Genomic DNA, 21,252 nt, shown 5'->3' with positions numbered 1-21,252 from the left:
TCCCTGCTTCAGTTTCCTCATTTGTAAACTGGGTGTAATGATCGTACTCACCCCATAGGGGTATGGCGCTTAAATGAGTTAAAGCACGTAAAGAGCACAGAATGGCACCTAGCCCGCAGAAAGCACGTTACACACTTCAGCTACAATTATTATTACAAGAACCTCGTCATCATCCCCATTTCACAAATGAGGATACGGGCCCAGAGAAGTTAACTTCTTGCCCAAAGTCGCTCAGCTAACTGGTGACCAACGTGAAATTCAGGGTAGGTCTGTGACCCCCAGGCCCCCACATTTGAGCTTCATTAGTCGAGGTTGGAGAGTTGCAGAAGCTTTCCCGTTGGCCTGTGACCTGACACAGGAACCCCAGAAGGCCTTGCCGTGAGCACAGGCCCTGGGCCTCGCTGAGGACCAGTGTGATCAGGGACATTCAGTACAGGTCTCCTGGTATAGCGGGCTGCATAAGGCAGGCAGAAGGATCTAGAAATCAGTACTTCTCAGCTTACAGCTGATTGAAAGAAGTGATAAAGAGCTTTTATAAAAACAACTTTGAATTCAGAAACAGTTCCTTTTTTAGACTTACCTTTGTTCTAATTTGATTGGAGCTGTAGCACATGAATGCCGTAAGGGGTTAGATGTTACAGAAGTAAAGTGCTGCTTCCTGTGGAGAAGCTGGGTTTTATCATGGTGTATTAGTAGTATCAGAAGCCTTATTCAATAAACTGATATTTTAATAGCCACAGCAGCACCATGCATTTAGAAGTTGTCGTGCATATACGTGTAAGACCTTCATTATGAGATGCCTTATGAGAAAGTGCTCAGCGAAAATGGAGTTTCGCAGACACCTTGAAACAACTCAGAAGCCCCCAAGAGTGACTAGTCTAGACTTTTTGGAACCGGTGCAGAAATGTGTTTCAAACTGTGAGGGAGCCCCCGTTCTGTTCTCTCTGGGTAAGGTAAGCCAGGGCGGAGGACACGCACCTCCAGCTCCAGGCCAGCAGCTCTGGAGCTGAGCACAGGGCGCAGGGTGCCCGCTCTAGGAGGGGCCCGGCTTCCAGAGGCCCAGCTTCCCACCGAGCACGCGCCGAGCCCAGCGCACAGCAGCTGGCCCCACCCCGCGGAGCAGCCGAGAGCTTGCCCCCTCAGAGGCGGGCAGGGTCATCCATCCTCCCTTTCCCTGGGGCCCTGGGCTGTGCCTGCTTCCCGTGGCCTTCGCCTCCAGCCAGCAAGGGAAGTGGGAGCCAGGGAGAGTGTCTCCAGCTGAGGGACTGAGTTCTCCATGCCTCGTGGCCTCAGACGGGTCCTGTACTCTCTCATCTGTGCATCAAAGGACTGGGTTATGTGAACCGTGGGGCCTCTTTCAGCCATGAAGTTCTTGGTTGGTCCAAGCTGACGCCTGCGTCACTGTCGGTCAGAAGGTGCCTGTGTCCGGAGAGGGCTGCCGTGGGGAACGTCGGGGACGGTTAGCGGACACAGTACTGTCCGCTCACAGACCCGCCCGTGACGTCCTTGCTCTGTTATCTGGCCCCAGCACAGTGCCACCGGAGGGAGATGCCATCACGGGCTGGCCCTTGATTTCTGCCCTCAGGAGAGACACTTAGCTGGCCAGCGGCATCTCGGGACCACTGTGAGTTGAGCCCGGCTGGCGGAGGGACTGTCTAGCCTGGCATCTTGGGGTCCTATGTGGGCCACTTGGATTTGGCGTGCCCTCCAACAGAGATGAGCACCAGGCCCCCCCGGTGTCCTCTCCCACGCGGAAGTGATGCTGCCGCAGCCTCTCTGGAGCGCGGCCCTGTAGGAGGCAGTGCTGTGTGGTGGGTGAGGCCACGCTGGACTCAGATGCTCGCATTCAAACTGCCAGCTCCACCTCTTCCCAGCTGTGTGGCATGGAGAGGTTACTTAATGTCTCTGTGCTCTGATTCCCTCGTCTCCAGAATGGGAGTAGCGTTGCTGCTGGCACAGGGCCCTTGAGGGAAGTAAACGTGGCTGTGCAGGTACAGCGCTCAGCACAATGCCTGGCACAGAGTATCGATCCAAAACATGAGTTATCGTCATTTCAGGAACCACTGCCATCACCATTGTGATCAGAGCCGTGTGTGGTCGTGCTTCCCCGACCCCGCCGAGGTTCACACACCCCCACTGGACCTGAACTGCAGGGTGGATGAGGGAGCTGGGCTTGGCACGGCCTTCTTCCCCACCAGCAGCTCAGGGCACAGCTGTGCTAGGTCCGTGCAGCCCTGAGTCCCCAAGGCATCCCTCCTGGGGGCTGTTTCAGCTGAGAATGTGGCAGCGACCTGCCAGATGTGGGGTCCTCGTGGCACCCTGGGCCCTGTGTGGCAGCTCCTGCTGTGGAAAGGGACTCACTGCAGACCTTGGGCTCATGGGGTCAGGAAAGAGCAGGCGAGAAAGGCGCTTCCATTCATCCCCCACTGCTTTCCGAGCTCACTTTGTTAAGGCCTTGGGCTGCAGGTAGGTGTCTGGAGTGTCTCCAGCCATGGGTTCCTGCCCACCCGAGGAGAAGGGCTTGCAGTGCACGCCAGGAAAAGCCCAGTAGGGGGCCAGTGGGATGGGGAAAAGAGGGACTTGGAGATTAGACAGTAAATCCTGGCCGTCGGAGGAGGGAGAATAGCGTCTAGGAAATTGTCAGAGAAGAAAAGAAAATGCTTGGGAACCCCGGGATGGCCTGCCAGCCTGCCGCTGCAGAGCTGTGCTGTCCGCGGTGGGAGCCACAGCCACTCGTGCTGCCACAGTGTGTGAGCGCCGTGGTCAGTCTGAGCTTAGGGTGCTGTAGGCATGAAAGACATGCTGGGTTTAAAAGGCTCTGGACAAAAAAAGAATATAATGTATTTTATTAATTATCTACATACTGATTTTTATATTGATTCTATGTTGAAATCACATTTGGGGTATGTTGGGTTGATTAAAATGTATCATTAAAGTTAATTTCACCTGTTTTCTTTCTACTTTTTAATATAAAAGCAGAAAACACAAAATTCTGTATGTGACTCTCATTATATTTCTATTGGACAGTGAGTGAGAGAGAGATTAAGATTGTCTGGGAGCCTGCATTTGCCACCCCGGACTTGTCTGTCTGTGCGTGAGTTTCCCCATCTGTCTTAGGCTACCAGAGAACCCAGATGCTTGAATATCCTCGGAAGACCCCAGAACTTCCAGCCATGTGGCTCTCGGGGAGATCTCGGTGGCAGCCCCACCCAGAGGCTCAGGTCTGCTGGGCTGCGTCACTCACACCCAGCCCCTGGCCACCAGAGGATAGAGGTGCCCACTTGCGCCCCCAGAACAAGCTCCACGGGGAATCATCAAACCATATGAAATAGCAGTTCCGTTTAGCACTTAACAGAGCTCAGAATCACGCCCTTTAGGAATTCACATCAGATGAGCTTCAGAGAGGCTGCAGGCGAATTGGGAAAGCACAGGCATTGAGTTCCTGATGCAAATGAATAATTGAGCAGCCTGGAAATACCACGAAAGACCGTTTTGTACAGGCGGGCGATGGTGTCCTGAGGCAGAGGGGAAGGGAGGCCCTCCCTGACAACCCTGGCCAGCGCCTGGGCACCGTGCTTTGGACAAAAGGCTGAGTGTCAGGGTCCCAGCAGCACCCAAGCTTCTCAGGGCTGCTTGGTGGGACTTTTTTCTGCCTAGAGACCAGCAAGGCTTTGGGCCAGGGAAGCAGGGAGCCTGTGCCCCACTGGAGCAAAGGCATTCCGAACAAGCTCCGTTCTATAGGCTGAGGCTGTGTCACCTCTTCCTCGACTTAAATGAGAATGTTACAGCTTCAGAGGCAACTCTCAAGGCCTCTCAACAGGCCAAACCTGTGCTGAGTGCCCTGGAGCATGACACGGTGAAGAGCCATGATCCCTGTCCTCACTGGAGAAATGTTCTTCGGGTGTATGGTGAAGGACCTGCTGGATTTGAGGGGTGTTACCGGGGCCGTCCCCTGGACTCTCTGGACATGGTGGTTTTGTTTTATCAACAGAATGTCTGGACATAATGCCCTGAGGATGCTAAACAGCCTTTCGGCTGTGGGGCCTGCTGGGGCCGAGCTCATCGGCATCAGAGAGGTCTTTTCCGGTATAAGCCCACTAGTGCTGGAAAGAGAGAAAGGGGAAGCAGGTGGCCGCCCAGCAGACTGGCCCCCCCACTCCGGGTGCTGCTGTGGCTCTCAGGGAGGGGGCCTGATGGGCTTCAACCCGGCTCCTTCCTGGTCTCACCCGCAGCACGGAAAGGGCCCCGGTCACCCTCCACCTGGATGGGATTGTGCAGGTGCTGAACTGCCACCTCAGCGACATGGCCATCGGGATGATGACCAGGATCGCAGTGCTCAAGTGGCTCTACCACCTCTACATCAAGACCCCCCGGAAGGTGAGCCCCCAGGCCCCTTAGCCCTCCAAGCCAAGGGACTTCCGGGTGGTTTTCGAGGGCCCGCCCGTGCTTGGTAGGGTTTTGGTTGTTGCAGTTCTGGAGAAACCCTGACCAGCAGAGGAGCGGCAGATACCTGAGGGGCCCTCCGTGTCTCGAGGAGGAGGAGGGTGGGGCGGTGGTCCTGACAAGGGGAGCCCGGTCGTGGACCGAGGGGAGCTCACGTGGGCCCCTGCTCCTCTGCTCTCCAGATGTTCCGGCACACAGACAGCCTCTTCCCCATCCTCCTCCAGACGCTATCAGATGAATCCGACGAGGTAGGTCACCAGCGCCCCTTCCTCTGTGCCCCGCTTGCCAGCCTCTCCTTTTGAAGGGATCATGTAGCTGAGAGGCGCTGATTTTGTTGTTCTCTGAAATCCACACCCCTACAGTCACCCTATTCCTCCTGCCTGATGGGGTGCATCCATTAGGGGGAAAGCTGTGTTTACTGCCCCCAGCTTTGGGAATAAGGACTCTTTTCTTTGTGGGTCCTTCTGAAGAGCACGCTGGGTCCAGGCATCAGCAAGGAAACCAGGCTGGCAGGGAGAGCTCCTTGTCCCTGGAAGGCCGAGGGGAGTGGCGATGGGGAGCCCAAGGGCGAGGTCCGGCCCGCCCAGCTGCCCAGAGTCACTTGCCAGCTCTGTACCTCAGTTTCCTTCTCTGTCCAGTGGGGTGGTAACAGCACAAGGGGTTGTGAGGACAAAATCACCCACGAAAATGCCAAGAGCTGTGCCGGGCACCCGCTAAGCACTCAGGGAGCGTCAGTTGTGATGCATTTCAGCTGGACTCCATTCTGACCTCCAGTTTGAAGTTGGACCCTGAAGCTTTGCTTTTTGGGGGGGTCACCAAAAGCTGAAGGGAGAGGCTGACCCCATTCAGGCAGCAGGAGTAATTGCGCGTGGGGAGGCCTCGGAGTGGGGCGGGGGGAGCAGGACCCTGAATCCTGCCAGGTGTGGGAGGGGCTCCTCCAGCCGCACACCTCTCCCCACGCCATTCCTGCCAGCGACCGTTCTGTTCCGTGGACTTCTTTGTCAGGACTCCCCTGCCTCCCAGCCAAGGGGCAGGATCTGTAGTTAGGAGCTGCCATGTGCCAGGGTAGCATCCCTTCCCTCCCTCCGTACCAGCTCCAGGCTGCGCGTCGGATGCTGGCGGCCCTCACCTTGACTCGCCCCTCCCCTCCCCTCCCCCGGGCTCCGGGCAGCTGTGGGCTCCATGAGGTAGCAGGCTCGCGCATCTGCAGACCTCCCCGCTGCCCAGTGGGAACGCAGGAGTAGGCAAGGGCTGGGGCGGTGGGAAAGGGAGAGGGACCTGGCTCACGACTTCCTGTGGTAGGAGGCACCTCGGTCTTTCCTGGGTCGGTACCAGGCTTGTGTGAGGCCCAGGGCAGCTGTCCTGTAGCCTGACTTTGCTTCCCTGAACTTGAGCTGGAGAGAGAGATGCAGCCAGGCAGGTGTCTGCCTGTCCTCTCAGGTACTCTGCGTTTTCAGAAAACCCAAAGCAGATGCTCCCGGACTCTGCCCATGTCCCCTCCTGCCACACACACGTGTGCGCACACACACACACGCATCATCATGCCCTCCCTCCCCCAGCACCGCTGCAGTGCGCCCAGGTGGACGTGGCCCAGTTCTGCCAGAGTTAGGACTGACTCACTGCACAGTCACGGCCCTTATTCCAGTACAAAAAGGGAGAGAAGAACTTTGCTGATTGGTTCCTTCCCTAGGACTTCAGTGGAAGCAGCTGAGTTTTCAGTCCTTTAAATTGAGTCGTTTAATCCCATCCAACCTTCTCTGCTTGCGATTGGTTTTTGTGCGCGTGTGCATTTAAAGGGAGCCGGAGGAGATACAGTCCATTAACCAGCTCTGTTCGGGTTGCGGCTGTGGAAACTCGATTTGCTGAAGTGCCAAATGTTGCTGGGCTTTGGGACACATCTTGTGGGCCTCCAGTGGGGAGGAGGTTGCAGCTGCTCTTGGGGACAGTTGCTGGAGGTGGGGTGGGGTGGGAGGGCGCTACTGTAACAGCAGTGAAGAGTCCTCTGCTTTCCCGTCTTTCTAGGGGAGGGAGGGACTTGGGGACCTCAGTATCAGTGGTGAGTCGTGATTCTGCCACATCCTGGTTCTTCACCAGAGTCATGTCCCTACGTGGCCTCTGCTGAATCTGGTGACCTTGAGGGCGTACTGTGTACTTGGCAATGGAAATACAGCCATGAACGAGACAAAGTCCCTCTTCTCCTCGAGCAAGCTTCCTTTCTAGAGTGTCTAGAGAGTCCTCTCTGTGAGATTTTCCCGCTATTTCTAGGCACAGCCCTCATCTCAACTTGGAGTTCCCTGGGGCACAAGACCCTGAAAGCCCATTCAGTCAAATCGGGCCACAGCCAGACTGGTGGGGAGAGGCCCCCTTTCCAGTGAGGGCTTCACAGAGCCCCCTGAGGCGCAGTTTAGCCCATTAATAACAGCTGACTTGTGTGACGTTGTTACAGTGCCAGGAACAGTGCTTGGGCCCCTTACCTGTAGTATCTAGAGAACCCTCAACCATTCTGTGGGAGAAACACTATTATTATTTCCATTTTGCAGTTCAGAAAACAAGGCCGAGGGAGGTGAAGTAACTTGCACACCGCTAGAGAGTGGTGGGGCCCAACTCAAAAAACCAGATCTATTTGACACCAAAGCCCGTCCTCTTAGCCGCTTAACTGCCACACCTGTGTTTTACCACGTGTGGCCCCGACCACCCGCATCAGAACCGAGCTTGTGTTTGGTTGTATCGTCTTCCCCATATCTGGCCTTTTTCTCTTGCTCCACAGGTTGTTGAGAAGCGTTCTCTCAATCTCGTGTGGAGAGGTGTGCGTATTCTGAAAAACCTCTCCCTCAGCCCCCTGACCCTCTGTCCACTTTTCTTATTGATTTACAGGAGCTCTTTGTATATCGGGGACTTGCCATTTATCGTCTGTGTTGCACATGTTTTTCTCTCCCAGCATGATGGTGACACACCCACATGCCCATCACCCTTGGTGAGAGCCACTGGCCTCAGGGGACAGCGTGTACCCAGGTGTTAATGATGCAAGAGCTGGGCCCAGGGAGGGGCAGAGCCTCAGAGACCTCGCTCTGCCCGCCGCCCCCACCGTGTTCCACAGTCCCCTTGGCTCGTGGCCTGACTAGGGTGTCTTGTGTGCCACTGTTTCTCTGTCTGCCTCCCCTTCCCTCCTCCCTCCAGTGACAGCTTGGTAGTCCCCACCCTCTGGCATCCTCAGTTGTCTCTGCTTTTCCTTATTCAGGATAAGTGGCTGTTTCCTCAGTACCGCCTGCTCCTTGCAGACTTTATCTGAAAATCCTTTTGTCAGAAAGAATTTGCAGGTGTCAAATTAATATTCTTGGCACTGGAGTAGAAATCCTCCCATTAGCTAGAGATCCAATGACTTGTTTTTAAGTGAAAATGCGACCCTGATTCAACAGCATGGAATGCAGGGCACGTGCGCAGAGCTTCCTTCTGGACCCTGGCGGGAGGTGGGGCTGCTTCTTCCCCTGCCCGGAAGATGCCAGTTGTCGGCTGCCTCCTGAGCCTGCAGCTGCCTGGGCGGGCTCTGCCTGTGAGCCCCCCAGGGGACGGGTCCTCTCCATGTTCCTGATGGCGTGGCTGGCCTGGGAGGGGCCTCAGCGATTCCTCATCCCCATCCCACTCTCAGGCCCAGCTGCCTCCCAGTCTGAATTTAAAATCCACTGGGAGTGGGAAGAAGACTTCCCTGGCAGTCCAGTGGCTAAGACTTCGAGCTTCCACTGCAGGAACCGTGGGTTTGATCCCTGGTCAGGGAACTAAGATGCCATGCAGCACGGCCAAAAAAAGAAAAAAGGAAAAATCCTCAGGTGGTAACAGTGGGTACGTGTCATTATACATGTGTCCAAACCCACAGAATGTACAGCACCAGGAGTGAGCCCTCATGTCAGCTGTGGACTTTGGGGGATAATGATGTCAGCGTAGGTTCATCAGTTGTAACAGATGCACCGCCATGGTGAGGAAGACTGATGAGGGGGAGGCCGTGTGCGTGCGGGGGCAGGAGGTATGTGGGAAATCTCTGTACTTTCTGCCCAATATTGCTGTGAACCTGAAGCTTCTCTTAAAAATAAAATCTATTTTAAACAAAGAAATATGTAGGATTAAAAAAAAAAGTCTCAGTCTCAGAAGAGAACGGAGCATCCCAGAGAGCCGGCTGCCACACCTGAGCTTGACTCTCAGGTGCTCTAACCTCAGGCAGGAGCTGACCTTCCCCGACCTGCGGACCTCACACGTGCCTCATAGACCACTATTGAAAGGGACAGAGTAAAGCTCCCGATCTGATCCTGGCTCTTGGTAACAACCTGTCCATCACCCCAAGTTCTTTAGGGGGAAATTGGCATTTTGCTCTGTTGAACTCTCCTACCCAGGAGCAGGGCTCATCCCCATTTGAGTCATCTCGTAAAGCTTCGAGGTCTTTTTTCTAGGTCTTATTCACTATGAAGTTTACTTTCAGTATTTAAAATTTTGTTGTGCCTTCAAGGGGCATTCCTTTCCAGGAATATTTTTTCCCAAGTGACGTTGCAGCTGGTGGCCGGGCCATCCTGGAATCTGGTCTGGCTCTGCCACTTAATGGTTGGGGACTTCCCTGGCGGTCCAGTGGTTAGGACTCCGTGCTCACACTGTAGGGGGCACAGGTTTGATCCCTGGTCGGGAAACTAAGATCCTGCGTGCTGCGTGGTGGGGCCAAAAAAAAAAGTTGGTTGACCTTGAGCAAATTACATAGCCTTTCTGAGCCCCATTTTCTTGTCTGAAAACTGAAAATAATGATGGAACCGCCCACCCAGGTTGTTGTGAGGATTAAATGGGATTGTGAATGTCAAACACTCAGCCCAGGACACGGCGCATGTAGACACGTGGTAAATGTTAGCTCCTCTGACGTTGGTTATAATTTCTGTGAAACTGGCAGAGACACACACTGAAATCAGGAAGATGGGCTCCGTGTTTGCCCCACACCCTTCCTGCCTCAGCCTCGGCAGCGAAAGCCGAAATGGAAGCAGGTCTCTGTCCTGTTCCCCTGCCTCTCTCTAGGACCACACAGCCTCTTTGCAGATGGCCAAAGTGGGTGGGGCTGTTGGGGGCTCATCGTCCATTTCCAGGTCATAGAAGAACCAAGAGGAAGGCACTGGGCAGCAGAACCGGTACCCGCCCTGTGCCTTCTTCCCCTCTTTCCGCTCCCCCAGCACCCCTGAGATAGAGCTGCCCGGAGCGGAACGTCCGTCGTCAGCGGGCTGTGTTGCGGTGTCGCCGGTGGAGGGGCTCCCAGCTGGATGTCCCGGGGTGCAGGGAAGGGAGGAGAAATGGCATCATCAGCAGAGGACCCGCGTCGGAGCCTGTCACTGCCACAGCTTCTTGCTGATTCCGTTGAGATCCAGAGGGGCACGCCTCCAGAGGCAGCCTCCCAGAGTCTTCTCAACATCTCGGAGCTGGGGTGTCCTTAACACTTCACAGCAGATGTTCTCAATCCGGGAGAAGCCCTCCCCTCTTTCCTCTCCTCTAGTTGCAAAGGAACTATGAAGAGAAATTGTGGATGGGAGTTTATGGCTTATGTGATCAAATTCTAGAAAATTTGGGAGGTAGGTTAGTAAGGACATTACTCATGACAGCGGTAGAGTTTCTAGCTCCGGAATCCATTAACTGCATGGAACGTGTGGTCCGGCCGTCACACCCAGTGGGACATAGAGCCAGGACGAGGAGGTGGGAATAGTGCGCGGCGGGGTTGGACGTGGGTCTAGGAAGTGATCTGGGGGCATCTAACAAAGGTGCTTATTTAATGTTCACCGTGGGAGCCGTGATGTACCCCAGTCCAGAGTGGCCCCGTACTTTCCCTGTGCTCAACCCCGTGGTATATCTCGGAAAGTGTCCGGACCCGTGGCCAGGAGCCCTGGGCTGCCCCAGCCTCTGCTCAGTCCTGAGGGCAGGGGGGCCGTCAGCTCTTCTCTCTGGCGCGAGACTTGGCCCATCGACCTACTCTGTGTCAGGGCGCCCGGCCCCTCACCAGCAGGGGCGTCGCCAGGGAACAGGCAAGACTGTACTTGAGGGTGGTGGGCTTTGGGGGACTGGGAGAGGATTTCATTTGTTTTCATGGTCCAGGTCCCAGGAGAAACGGAGTGGAAGAGGTTCTCAGACCTCTCAAAGGAGAGAGCTGTGTGGGGTCACACTGAGTCGCCCCAAAGAGCAGGGGCCCGGGGCTGGTGTGAGAGGAGCAGAGCGGCTCTGGGGTTGCCGTGACTGTTGTGCTGCCGCCCCTGACTGGCGGCCTGAGCCCAGCCCTCTGGCGCAGGCTGGGGGCGAGGCTGCCTTTGGCGTCCTCTGTCTCAGGGAGCAGCAGCCCTGCTGTCCCACCGTGTCCCTGTCCCACTCCGTCCCTCTTCCCACCTGGTCCACGGAAGTGCTCCCTCAACTTTGCCTCTCCCCAGGAGCGCTCGTCACTTTGGTGTGGTGGGTCGGCCAGCTGGACCCAGGGACTCATCTCTCTACTGTAAAGGGATTTAGTTGGTGGCAACAGAGCCTTCCGCGTGGGGAGAGGCCCCAAACCCGAGAGCTGTGCCGTGAGGATGGCGGGGAAGGTCCAGTCCCCGTGGGTTCCTCTTCTGACTCACGTTCCAGCGTGACGGGCTGCACTCTCCTGCCCCCGGGGGGGAGGGCCTTCTGTTGGAAATTGGCTGTCCCTCGGTGTCTGCCCCAGAAATGAGGGCTGCCCCTTATTTAGAGGCCCCTGGAATTGTGAGCAGCTTAAAAAGCCAGTGATGGCCTGTCCAAACACCCCCAGTGCTGGCTTCTCTCGGAAACCACGGCGGGTGCTGTTTGCCAGACCCAGTTTATGGGGTAGTTGCGCTGGTCAGAGTACATCGCATCTGTTGTCTTAAGGCATCTGCCTGGTGGTTTTAGAGTGGTTTTCGTTATCCCCAGTTTGACATCAGAGGAAATTCAGGTGTGAGGAGGATAACTTGCCCAAGGTCACACTGCCAGGAGCCAGAATTAGAAGTCGAGTCTGTCTGATTCCAGAACGTCTAAAACCCCACACGAGATCTGACCTCACTCGCTGCACAGCAGGAGTGCTGCTGGGATGGGGTGCTGCTTTATCCAGGCCAGCCCGTCAGTCTACATGCAGTTGACTTTGACCTGCCCTGTAGGGCTGTCCCGGGGCTGCTCACCTGCCCAGGGCCCTATCCAGAAGGAGTGGGCCAGTGGCGGGGACAGCTGAGGGATGGTGTGGAAGGAGCCCGGGTGAAGAACAGGAGGACAGGTCTGTGCTCCACGCTGCCCCCCTCTCCGTGGGACTGGGCAAGTCCGTGGCATCTCCTCACCTCCGTTTTCCTCCCTAAAATGCGGTTGGGCTAGATCGTGTTAGTCCCTTCCAGCTCTGACTTTGTGTGGTCCTGACTCCACTGCCTGGAATACTAATGCAGCCTGCTCAAAAGTGGACAGTCTTCCGTAAGAATGGGGCTTGTTTTTCTTTCTCATATCCTTGCCTCAGTTTTTATTTCACTCCAATTTTCATTCCATCCACTCTCCAAAACAAACAAAAACAGCCCCTGCACCCCCCACTTCAATTCCGAAGATTTCTTTATAGTCAGATCACTCGATAAGCTGATGCCAGCCCAGAGAACCGAGGGGTGAGATGTCGGGGGCCAGGAACTTGGTTCCTCTTGCCCAGAGCCCACCCCACGTGGAGAGATGAGCTGGGCCACAGCACAGACAGCCCGAACAAGGAAGGTATGGACCTTCTCCTGCTGCAGCCTTCCGGGGCCTGGTCCACTCAGCTCTCCCTGGGGCTGACCCTGTGGCTTCCTTCGGGGGCTTTGGAGAGAAAACGAGAGGAGGGGGAGGAATGAGCATGAAGAAAAGCTGTGGCCAGCAAGGCAGAGCTCAGGCCTCCATCACAAGCCCCAGGGACAGGCGGCCCCAGGCCCCCACGGCCCAGCAGAGGTAGCAGCCATCAGCACTAGGGGTCCTGGAAGGTCTTCTGCATTGAGCCCTTGATGGCAGGCCATGGAGAGGAGAGGGACACGTGGCCTCAGTCCCGGAATTGCACCGGTGGGGAGGCCTGCCGCTCTCATCCTTCCGTATCTCCATGCTGTGTATTTTCACTGCCCCACATCAGCCTCTCTTGGGTAAGGGGAGACCCACAGTACCTGCCGTCGGCCGCCATCACCTACTTTAGGAAGACAGATTTGTGTGCCGGGAAGGTTTTCAGTCTTTACCTCTGTCTGAATTCCCTCCACTGATGGGCAAGTGAGGACCCAGAGCCGCACCGTAACTGGAGCACTTGAGTTGGGCAGGGGGCTCCTCATGAAGGCGAGGGTGGGCCGAGAAGGGCAGATGAAGGGGAGGCTTGCTTTCCCGAAGTAGGGCCGGGTGGCCCAGGAGGGAGCCCACAGAGGGGAGCTGGTTGCAAATTGCCTTCCCTAGGACAGCACTGAAGGCCCCCACGGAGCCGAGCTACAGGCTCAGTGGCCTCCAGGGATGAGCACGCCACCTGCCCTGGCCCGTCTCTCCCTGAACTTAGAAAGTGATTGGTTATCTCACCTAGAAAGGCCAAAGTCCACCAACCCAACTGAAGTCCCACAAGGGAGCCACGCACACCAGGGCTGCTGTCAGAATCCTCTGGAGCATTTTAAAATCCAGCTGCTTGGGTCTCAGTCTGGATCTCCTGGATTATTCTCTCAGGTTGGGCCTTGTGGCCTGGGCGCTAGTTTTCTCCACAACCCCTCAGTGGGTTTGATGCACGACTCTGCTTAAAAACCTCGGGTGCGGACCAGCCTAAGTTCCTCTTGAGAGACTGTGGGCCAGGCCACTAGCCCACAGCCCCGATGCCCTCTCTCCATAGCCCTTGAGGTGGTGGGTGGGCCAGGGCCCCTATTTTCACCCCCCAACCCCACCCTACTTGTGGCATCGTCAGAAGTCAAAATTTCTCCCAAGATGTGTGTTGATTTTCCCTTCTCTGGAGATGGCCAAAGCTGAATCAACTAAATGTCCCTGACATCTGCCTGTGGGCGGTTTCCAAGGCTCACGGATGGGACAAGGAGTCGCGGTTGCTAGAGATGCTGGGACAGGAAGTGCACCTCGCACTGACTCCATGCCAGACCTGTGCTGGGCATCACCAAACAGGCGTGGTCTTATTCCATCTCCACAGCAGCCCTTCGAGGGTGCATTCCACTGTGTCCTCACTTGACCGAAGTGGAAACAGACTTGGAGATGTGAAGTATTGATAACTAGGTCAGGATCTCCGCTTGATGCTCTGTGAATCCGTGAAGCCCCATTTGTCACGCACACTGCCCACTCCTTCTGCTCGTCAAGGCCGGCCAGGTCCCTGCCTGCATCATTGTAGCACCTGTGCCCTCAGACCCTCTCACAGCCCTTGTCACACTCTGTGAGGACAGAGACTGCGTCCCTCACATAGGAGGTGCTCAGACACGTTTCATGAGCAAGTGAGCACACAGGAGGTGGGGCAGATGGTGAGCTGACCGCACTGCGGCCTGCCCCATCCTCTTCCCTCCCTTCCTGGGGCCTGGACCTACCTCCTCAGACCAGGGCTGAGTGTGGGATTAAGCAGAGACCTGGCAGTGGGCAGGAGACCGGGGAGCCCCACGCTGCTCTCCTGGTTGCTATGGACCAGCGCCCCGGAGACAGCAGCCGCTCCGCTCATTGCCTGGTAACCGAGCTATAATGGTGTGTGCACTGCTCCCAAGCTGCCCACAGTGCAGCCGGCGCCTTCCTCCTTCCCTGCCTTAGCTCATGGGGAGAATTTACCTCCTGGAGCTGCACCTACTGGTCAGGGCCTCTGGGATACCAGTGAGCGATGGCTGGCTTCAGCAGGAAGCCCTGGGAGTGAGAGAGAAGGGGGCGGGGGGGTGGGGGAACTGGTCTCCAAGTTGTCTCACCCCAGGCTGGCCTTTCCCTCTCTGTCCTCAGAGGGGTGGCAGCTGGAAGGTTTTAAGCTGCCAGAACCCATGCTGTGTTGTCACTGTGGAACTTAATAAGCATTAGGTGCTGGCCTTTGGCATCTGTGGCACAAAACAGGGCTCTTAGGGAAGAATTTCAAAGTTCACTAACAGTAGAAGAGAAGAAAGAAAGAGAGAAAGGAAGGAAGGAAGGGAGAGAGAAAAGAAAGAAAGCAGTCCGGATTCTGAAGGGTATGCTTCAAAGTCAGGCAGCAAACAAAGATATAATCCTTGTTCCTTTATTTTAAGTTGTTTTGCTTTACTAAGACGTACAAGGTTTTTAATCACGGTGATTTTCTCAATGGGAAAATAGGTCTAAGCCTAAGCAGTCCTTCTCCCCCAGCCCCAAATAGAAGTGTTCTTTTTTGGCAGTGCTTTCCTTGCTTGTTGCAGAAGGCAGGGCTGCAGGGCTGCGGGACCCACCTCCCAGGAGTGCTGGGCATGACCTGCTCGGACCCCGTTGTAGCGGAAGCCTTTTCTGGGAAAACCGCCCCCTCCCGGGCTGGGGCCTGGCCGCTGCTTTCTCCAGCGCAGGTTTGCTCTGTGCCCAGGGCAGGGGCGTCCAGCCCCGGTGCCGGCTGGTGCCAGGTGCCGTCACCTGCAGCTCCATAAAGTTGAGTGCTCTGGGGCCTGTTGACATCCTTTGGCCCTTCCTCAGCTCCCCCAGGGGACCCTTCCTGGAGACGGCAGCCTGGCTTCCTAGAGTCAGTTCTCTGGCTGATTCCATCAGCCGCAGGAGCCATTCTCTAAGTGTCAAGGACTCAAGAGGCCTGACCCACTAGGCTGTACCCCTTGTGAAGGAAGAGGACAGGCTTCTGTGTGGAAGGAAGCAGAAGGCTCAAGGCTTCCTGTGGATGCCCGGCCTCAGTGCCTCTTCATTTGCTCTTAGCTCCACTTCCCAAGAGTGAGGAGTAGCCCGACCTGACCCAGATCTCAGGCACGACCCTGCAGCCCCACTCTTCTGGGCAGAGGCATCAGATAGTCCTTGACAGTGGCCCGCAGACCTCAGCCTCCAGGGCCTTCAGCCTGAATGTACCTCTCCTACCAACCCTAGCACATCCCTTGGAAACACTCTTGTGGCTTCCTCCTGGCCGGGACTGGAGAGGGCCCAGCCTGGGGATTTCCTTCCCTCCTCATGGGACTGAAAGGCTGAGTCAGTTAACATCTGGGGCCTAATCAGCTGACCAGTGGCCCAGCCAAACTTTTGACGAAGTTTCTTAGGGATAAGTGGGTAGAGAGATGGGAGGCTTCTCCAGCCACCCCCTTGGCAGAAGCTATCCAGAACCATCCATCTTCCACTTCCTGCCTGGCGCTGCAGGTCGGCAAGTATTTATTCAACAGCTGCTGAGTGCCTCACCCTGGGACTTCATGTTCAGGACTCTTAGGAGGAGGAGAGGACAGGCCTGCGAGCCTGGAGACTTGGCCTTACAAAGCTTTGGGTCTCCAGCTGTTCCCAGGGTGGTAAAGGAGCAGCAGAAGGATGTCGGGGAGAGAGAAGGGAGCCTCCCTCCACAAGGAGTTTTCCAGGGCTGCTCAGTGGACAAGGCTTTGGGACAGAGTGCCTGGATGGACCAGTTAAGGGAGCGAGGGAACAGCCACGTCTGGGAGACCGTCCTTGTTCTGCTGGAATGCAAGGGATGACAGCCTGCCGTGGCCTGTCCAGACGATGACTCCCCTCCCACACTGAAATGTGCGCTTTGCTGGTGTCAAGTCACCTCCTAGAAGGAAGGCCTCTCTCAGGAGTCCTTTGGCTTCCTCACTTTCCTCCCCAAGCCGTGGAGGGTGTGACACCCTTTCCCCCTCACCTCTGCCGCCTTCGCCTCAGAGTTGCTCTGTCAAATGTTTTCCTCACCCAATTGCCACCAACCCTTTCACTTCATCAATGGCCAGCTCACTCAGGGACCAGGGACCAGCTGATGTGCCTTCCCTGCCCACCCCCCCCCACCCGTTGCCGTGGTAACGGCAGGCACTGCTGCTCCTGCAGAAATTTGCTTTCTTGTAACCTTCTTCCCTCCCTCTCTTTCCCCCCTTCTTTCTCTCACACAAAAAGAAAGCACAAGTGTTTTATATTCATTCTGCGAAAAGCTGTGTAGTGCATACTAATTGACGTGGCTTCCTCCTGCTTTCTTTGAGCCTTGTCCGTTCTCGGAGCCAGGACTACAGGCCAGCGCAGGCATGGGCCCAGCCGGCCTGCTCACTGGAAGGGGGACTGGCTCTGCGTTTCTAGAGGCCGAGCGGCGTGTTTATAGCTCTTGGCCTTTTGGTCCAAGTCATGGGCGTAATCAAGACTGCTGAGATCACCGTGTCCTTGTCCCCGAGCTTCCTGCCCTCAAGCCAAGGGCTGCGGGGTCTCCAGAGGAGTGGAGCACTGATGCCCTGGCCGGCACAGAGACGCAAAGCCAGGTGCAGCTGCAGGGAGGCTCCTCCGTGGTCTCTGCTGCTCTGTCCCAGGCCCCCTGTTGGCATCGCCCCCCGGAGGCTCTCCTCACTCCCCAGGCAGAGGCCGAGTCCCAGCCTAGACCTGCATCAGAATTGTGGCTCTGTCACCTCAAGTCCAGCAACTGGACTGAGTGGTTTTGCTGGTCGGCTGTGGGAGAGCCAGCGGCTGGACTCCTCAGAACCCGGAGTAGCTCCCCACCAACTCTCCTCTTCAAGCCATTCCTTGCCCCTTGTTTTGGCAGCCCCTTGAAGCCCCTGGCTCTAGAGGCTGAAGGAGATGGTGGTGCTGTTCTCCAGCTCCCACTTAAAGGAGGCTCCCACTATATGGGACAGGAAGGACTCGTGTGTGTGTGTGTGTGTGTGTGTGTGTGTGTACACGTGGTGTTGTCCCAGTGGGGCTGTCTGTTGACTTTAGCTCCCTAGGGACCAGAGACAAATTTTGAGGAGTGGCCAGGATTACTGAAGGAACCTATAGATGACATTTCTGGCTTTAATTGTGCAGTTGAAGTGTAATTTGCATTCATTTGCCGTTTGGTGTTAAACTTTCTAAAATAAGAGAATTCAAAATGAGAAGTATACAGTTTTGCTGGCCGTGCTCTCCAGTGGGGCAGGAGGAGGTGTACCGAGATGGGCCACGCAGATTCTCTTTGGTGGAGAAATGAAATCTGAAGGCCTCGATGTGAGCCCTGCTGTCCCTGCCCAGTCCCTGATCCGCTGACCAAGCTCAGCTGTGGTACCAAAAATCTCAGCACAGAAGTAGTACATGAAGGATCTCTTGTAATCTTCACAACAGCCTTGCAAGGGCGAATCCCTGTTGGCACATATGAGGAAACTGAGCCTCCCCATCACCTGCAAAACCAAGTTCAGATGTCCCTCTTTGCCTGGGTCGTAGTTCTTGATGACCTGCCCCTGCCTATGGCTCCCGCCTGATTTCTGCACCAGCCCCAGGCCCCACTCCGGAGCTGAGCTTAGTTTCCTGGACTGTGCCATGGGGTCTGGTCCTGTGTCCATGAAAGGCCTCTGCTAGTTAAGAGAATGCTTTGCCTGCCTTCCTCTACCCGCTGGTTCCCTGGCAAACTGGGGCTCAGGTACCTCCAAAGCCTCCCAGCCCCGCTCAGGCCAAGCTGCTGGCTCCCCTTGCACAGGCGCTGCTTTATCAGTGCTTGTCGACCCCAAGGTCACTCTCATCAGAGGCAGGGCGCGGTTCAGCCTTGCGGCCTTGCGTCTCCTCCAACCAGCACAGGCCCCGGCAGTAGATGCCAGAGGTTGCAGCGGGTGGCTGGGGGACAAGGGAGGGTTGTTCGCTGGTCCACTGCTGAAGTTCACTGGTCCAGGGTCAGGCGGCTAAATAGAAGGGTCCGGATTGGAAGTCAGGGTTGCGACCACGAAGCCCTGTGGAGCTTATGGGTCTCCGGTTTGTGGACCAGAGCTGGGTTGGAAGTGGACCCCCTGACACCTTGAGCAGGTGCTCGTACGTGAGACTGAAGACAAGTGAGGGCATCACCTCTGGCCAGGAGCGAGGACAGCTGTCTCCTCCAGCCTCCCCCTGCCTCATGGCCCGGCCCTCAGGCCACGCACAGGGTGGGGACATCTCAAGGGCCGGGCCTCTCAGGCGTGGTGGTTCTTCCCACCTTCTTTTCTGTTAGGAAAATAAGTACCTGCTGGACCTCGTGTGGGTCGCTGCGGCCCTCGTGGGGTCAGTATCTGGCCGAGTGCTGGCCTGGCCGCAGCTGCCTTGAGATTTTCTCACGGATGGCATTCTGCTGCACAGCCAGACCTGAGAGCAGTAGCCTGAGGCTCAGAAGTACGGTCAGCATGAGGGGTGCCGTGGGATGGCGGATGCCCCTGTGAGTCCGAGCCAAGTGTGAGACCACGGGGAGTCAGTGGGCCCCCACCACCCCGAGCTGGGGGCAGCACAAGAGCAGACTGCTCTCCCCGTGCCCCTGGGTGGGGAACGAGGATGCTCGTTTGGGGTTTTGACTTGATTCTTTTTTAAGATAGAATTCACGTAGCATAAAATTCATCCTTTTAAAGTGTTCACCCCCCAAAAAACCCCTGTGCCCATTAGCAGTCATTCCTCGTGTCTGCTCCCCTCGCCCGTGGCAACCACAGCCTGCTTTCTCATAGATTTGTCTATTCCAGGTGTTTCATATAAATGTATCGTGTGACCTTTTGCAACTGGCTTCTTTCACGTAGCACACGTTTTCAAGGTTCATCCATGTTGTCGAAGGTATCAGAGCTTTTTTCCTTTTTATTGCCAAATAGTCGTCCATGGCGTGGATATGCCACTTTCGGTTTACCCATTTATCCGTTGATGTACACTTAGGTTTGTGACATTGTGATATATAGTAAGAAATATGTATTTGGTCTTCCTTGGGTCTGGCACAGAGGTCCTGAAACTCTTGTGATTCCCTAACTGACGAGAGCAGGGAGTACGTCTTTTGTCGTGATGAGGCGGTGACTTGGACCCCACCGCACCCCCAGACTCCAGGAGGAGAGGGGGCGAGAGGTTGAATCCATCACCAGATGCCAGTGACGTAATCAACCGTGCCTATGTAATGAAGCCCCCATAAAAACCCAAAACGATGGGGTTTGGAGAGCTTCCAGGCTGGATATTTAGGAAGCGTGTCACCCCAGGAGAGGGCATGGAAGCTCTGTGCCCCTTCCCCAGACCTTGCCCTGTGCATCTCTTCCATCTGGCTATTCTTGAGTTACATCCTTTTATAATAAACCACTGATCTGGTGAGTAGAATGTTTCCTGAGCTCTGTGAGCTGCTCTGCCAGGAGCTCCAGCTTCCCTTCTCCTTGCCCCTGTCCGCTGTCTGTCTGTGTTCTCCTCAGTCCATATCCTCTGTAGGACTCTCTGAGCACTGTTAGAGCCATCGTCTTGGCAACTCTCATCAGCCCGTCACCCTCTGCAGACCCCTCCCCGCCCCCTGAAGGCAGCTCTCCGTCTCCCGCCACAGCTCAGCATGGAGGTCCTTGTCCCTCATCCTCTGCTTTTCTCCCCCAGGTGATCCTGAAGGATCTGGAGGTGTTGGCAGAAATTGCTTCCTCCCCCGCAGGCCAGACGGATGACCTAGGCCCCCTTGATGGCCCTGAGCTCCGGGTCAGCCACTCAGAGCTCCAGGTGCCCACCCCCGGCAGAGCTGGCCTACTGAACACTCCGGGTGAGTCTTCCCCAGATGGTTGCAGCCTCGGGGACCCTGGGAATGGCAGTGCACAGTCTTGTCCTGGGCCGGCCAGCCTGTGGGCTGTCCCTCTTGAGCCCTGGAGCTCCGCCAGGGTGTATGGGCCAGTGATCTGCCACCCTCCGTGCCCTTCTGCTGTTTCCTGCCTCATACTCCAGCAGCCCTCCACCCCCATAAGAGACCTTCACAGCCCTTTTTCCTCATCTCCCTGCAACTCTCGGGCTTTTGAGCCGTTGGCTAAATATAAAACCATGCAAGTAAGCTGATCGTCTCTTTCCCTGGGGCGGCGTCCCCGTCAGGAATCAAGGGGCTTCGGAGTCTCGAGTCTCACAGGTGGAAGACCAGGCAGCTGTTTCCTTCCTCCTTGAGAAGCTAAAAATAACATGGCAGGCAGCCCAGGCCGGAGAGCGGATAATTCAAGCAGGACGTTTCCGGTCAGTCCTGGGACCTGCAGGTGGCGTGATCTCCTAGTGCTCACTCCTCGGGGTCCTTCCCGACAGCAGGTGGCTCTTCTCCCTGGGCTAGTGCGACTCCCAGGTCCTCCCTCCCACGCAGACGCCACCTCTCTCCAGCGACCCTATCCTGGAAGATGCTCAAGGATGCAACTTGGAAGGAAAGTACCCAGCGAATCTTGGGTGTTTGCCTGGGGTGTCTCTTTGTCCTCTGAGTGGCTCTTGACATCCAGATACAAGGTCCCTAGGCCTCCTTTGATGCAAAAGCCAAGAGTCAAATAGATCTGGGGCCTTTCAGTGGCAACTTCCCTTCCCTCCCACCACGCTGGTCCCAGAAGGCGTCCTGGTGCTCAGCCCTCGGGACACTGCTTGGTGAAAGTGGAGGTGACCCCGGGGCTGCCAGTCAATCACAGAAGGCCAGTGCATTGAAGACGTCTCCCTGACGACACTTGAAGTCAAGCCCCTGCAGTGGGGTGTCATCTAGGCCCGCCACTGTGCTCGCTCTGCCCACAGCGAGTCTCCAGTTTCCAGCTGTTTCTGACTGAAGCAAGGAAGGAGTAAGGGGCTCTAGCAGCAGCCCAGCCGCCGTCTCTTGTCCCACAGGACGCAGTGGTTCCCCTGCCCATGAGCTGCTTCCTCTGGGCAGTCAGAGGCCGTGGCCAGGAGGCTCCCATGTCCTGACCGGGAGACTCCTGCAGAGAAGATTCCTACCCTACGTCCCACAGCGCAGGAGTCCATTCCCCATCCTGTGTCCCTAAATCATCACTT

General features: G+C 56.2%; 1 protein-coding gene across 2 annotated transcripts in view; it reads left to right on the top strand.

Annotated features, from left to right (window-relative positions):
- Nucleotides 1–21,252, top strand: part of VAC14 (VAC14 component of PIKFYVE complex) — a 95,125-nt gene that overhangs the window by 26,599 nt on the left and 47,274 nt on the right. For both annotated transcript variants that reach the window (XM_057711269.1, XM_057711268.1), the window contains exons 11-13: nucleotides 4,233–4,377; nucleotides 4,626–4,691; nucleotides 19,855–20,011. In XM_057711269.1, the coding sequence (XP_057567252.1) occupies nucleotides 4,233–4,377; nucleotides 4,626–4,691; nucleotides 19,855–20,011 (368 nt within the window). The remainder of the gene's footprint in view (nucleotides 1–4,232; nucleotides 4,378–4,625; nucleotides 4,692–19,854; nucleotides 20,012–21,252) is intronic.

Source organism: Hippopotamus amphibius, chromosome 16 (assembly GCF_030028045.1).
Source record: "Hippopotamus amphibius kiboko isolate mHipAmp2 chromosome 16, mHipAmp2.hap2, whole genome shotgun sequence".
Classification (NCBI taxonomy): domain Eukaryota; kingdom Metazoa; phylum Chordata; class Mammalia; order Artiodactyla; family Hippopotamidae; genus Hippopotamus; species Hippopotamus amphibius.
The sequence above is the reverse complement of the archived record's forward strand: the minus strand, read 5'-3'. Positions and strand labels throughout refer to the sequence as shown.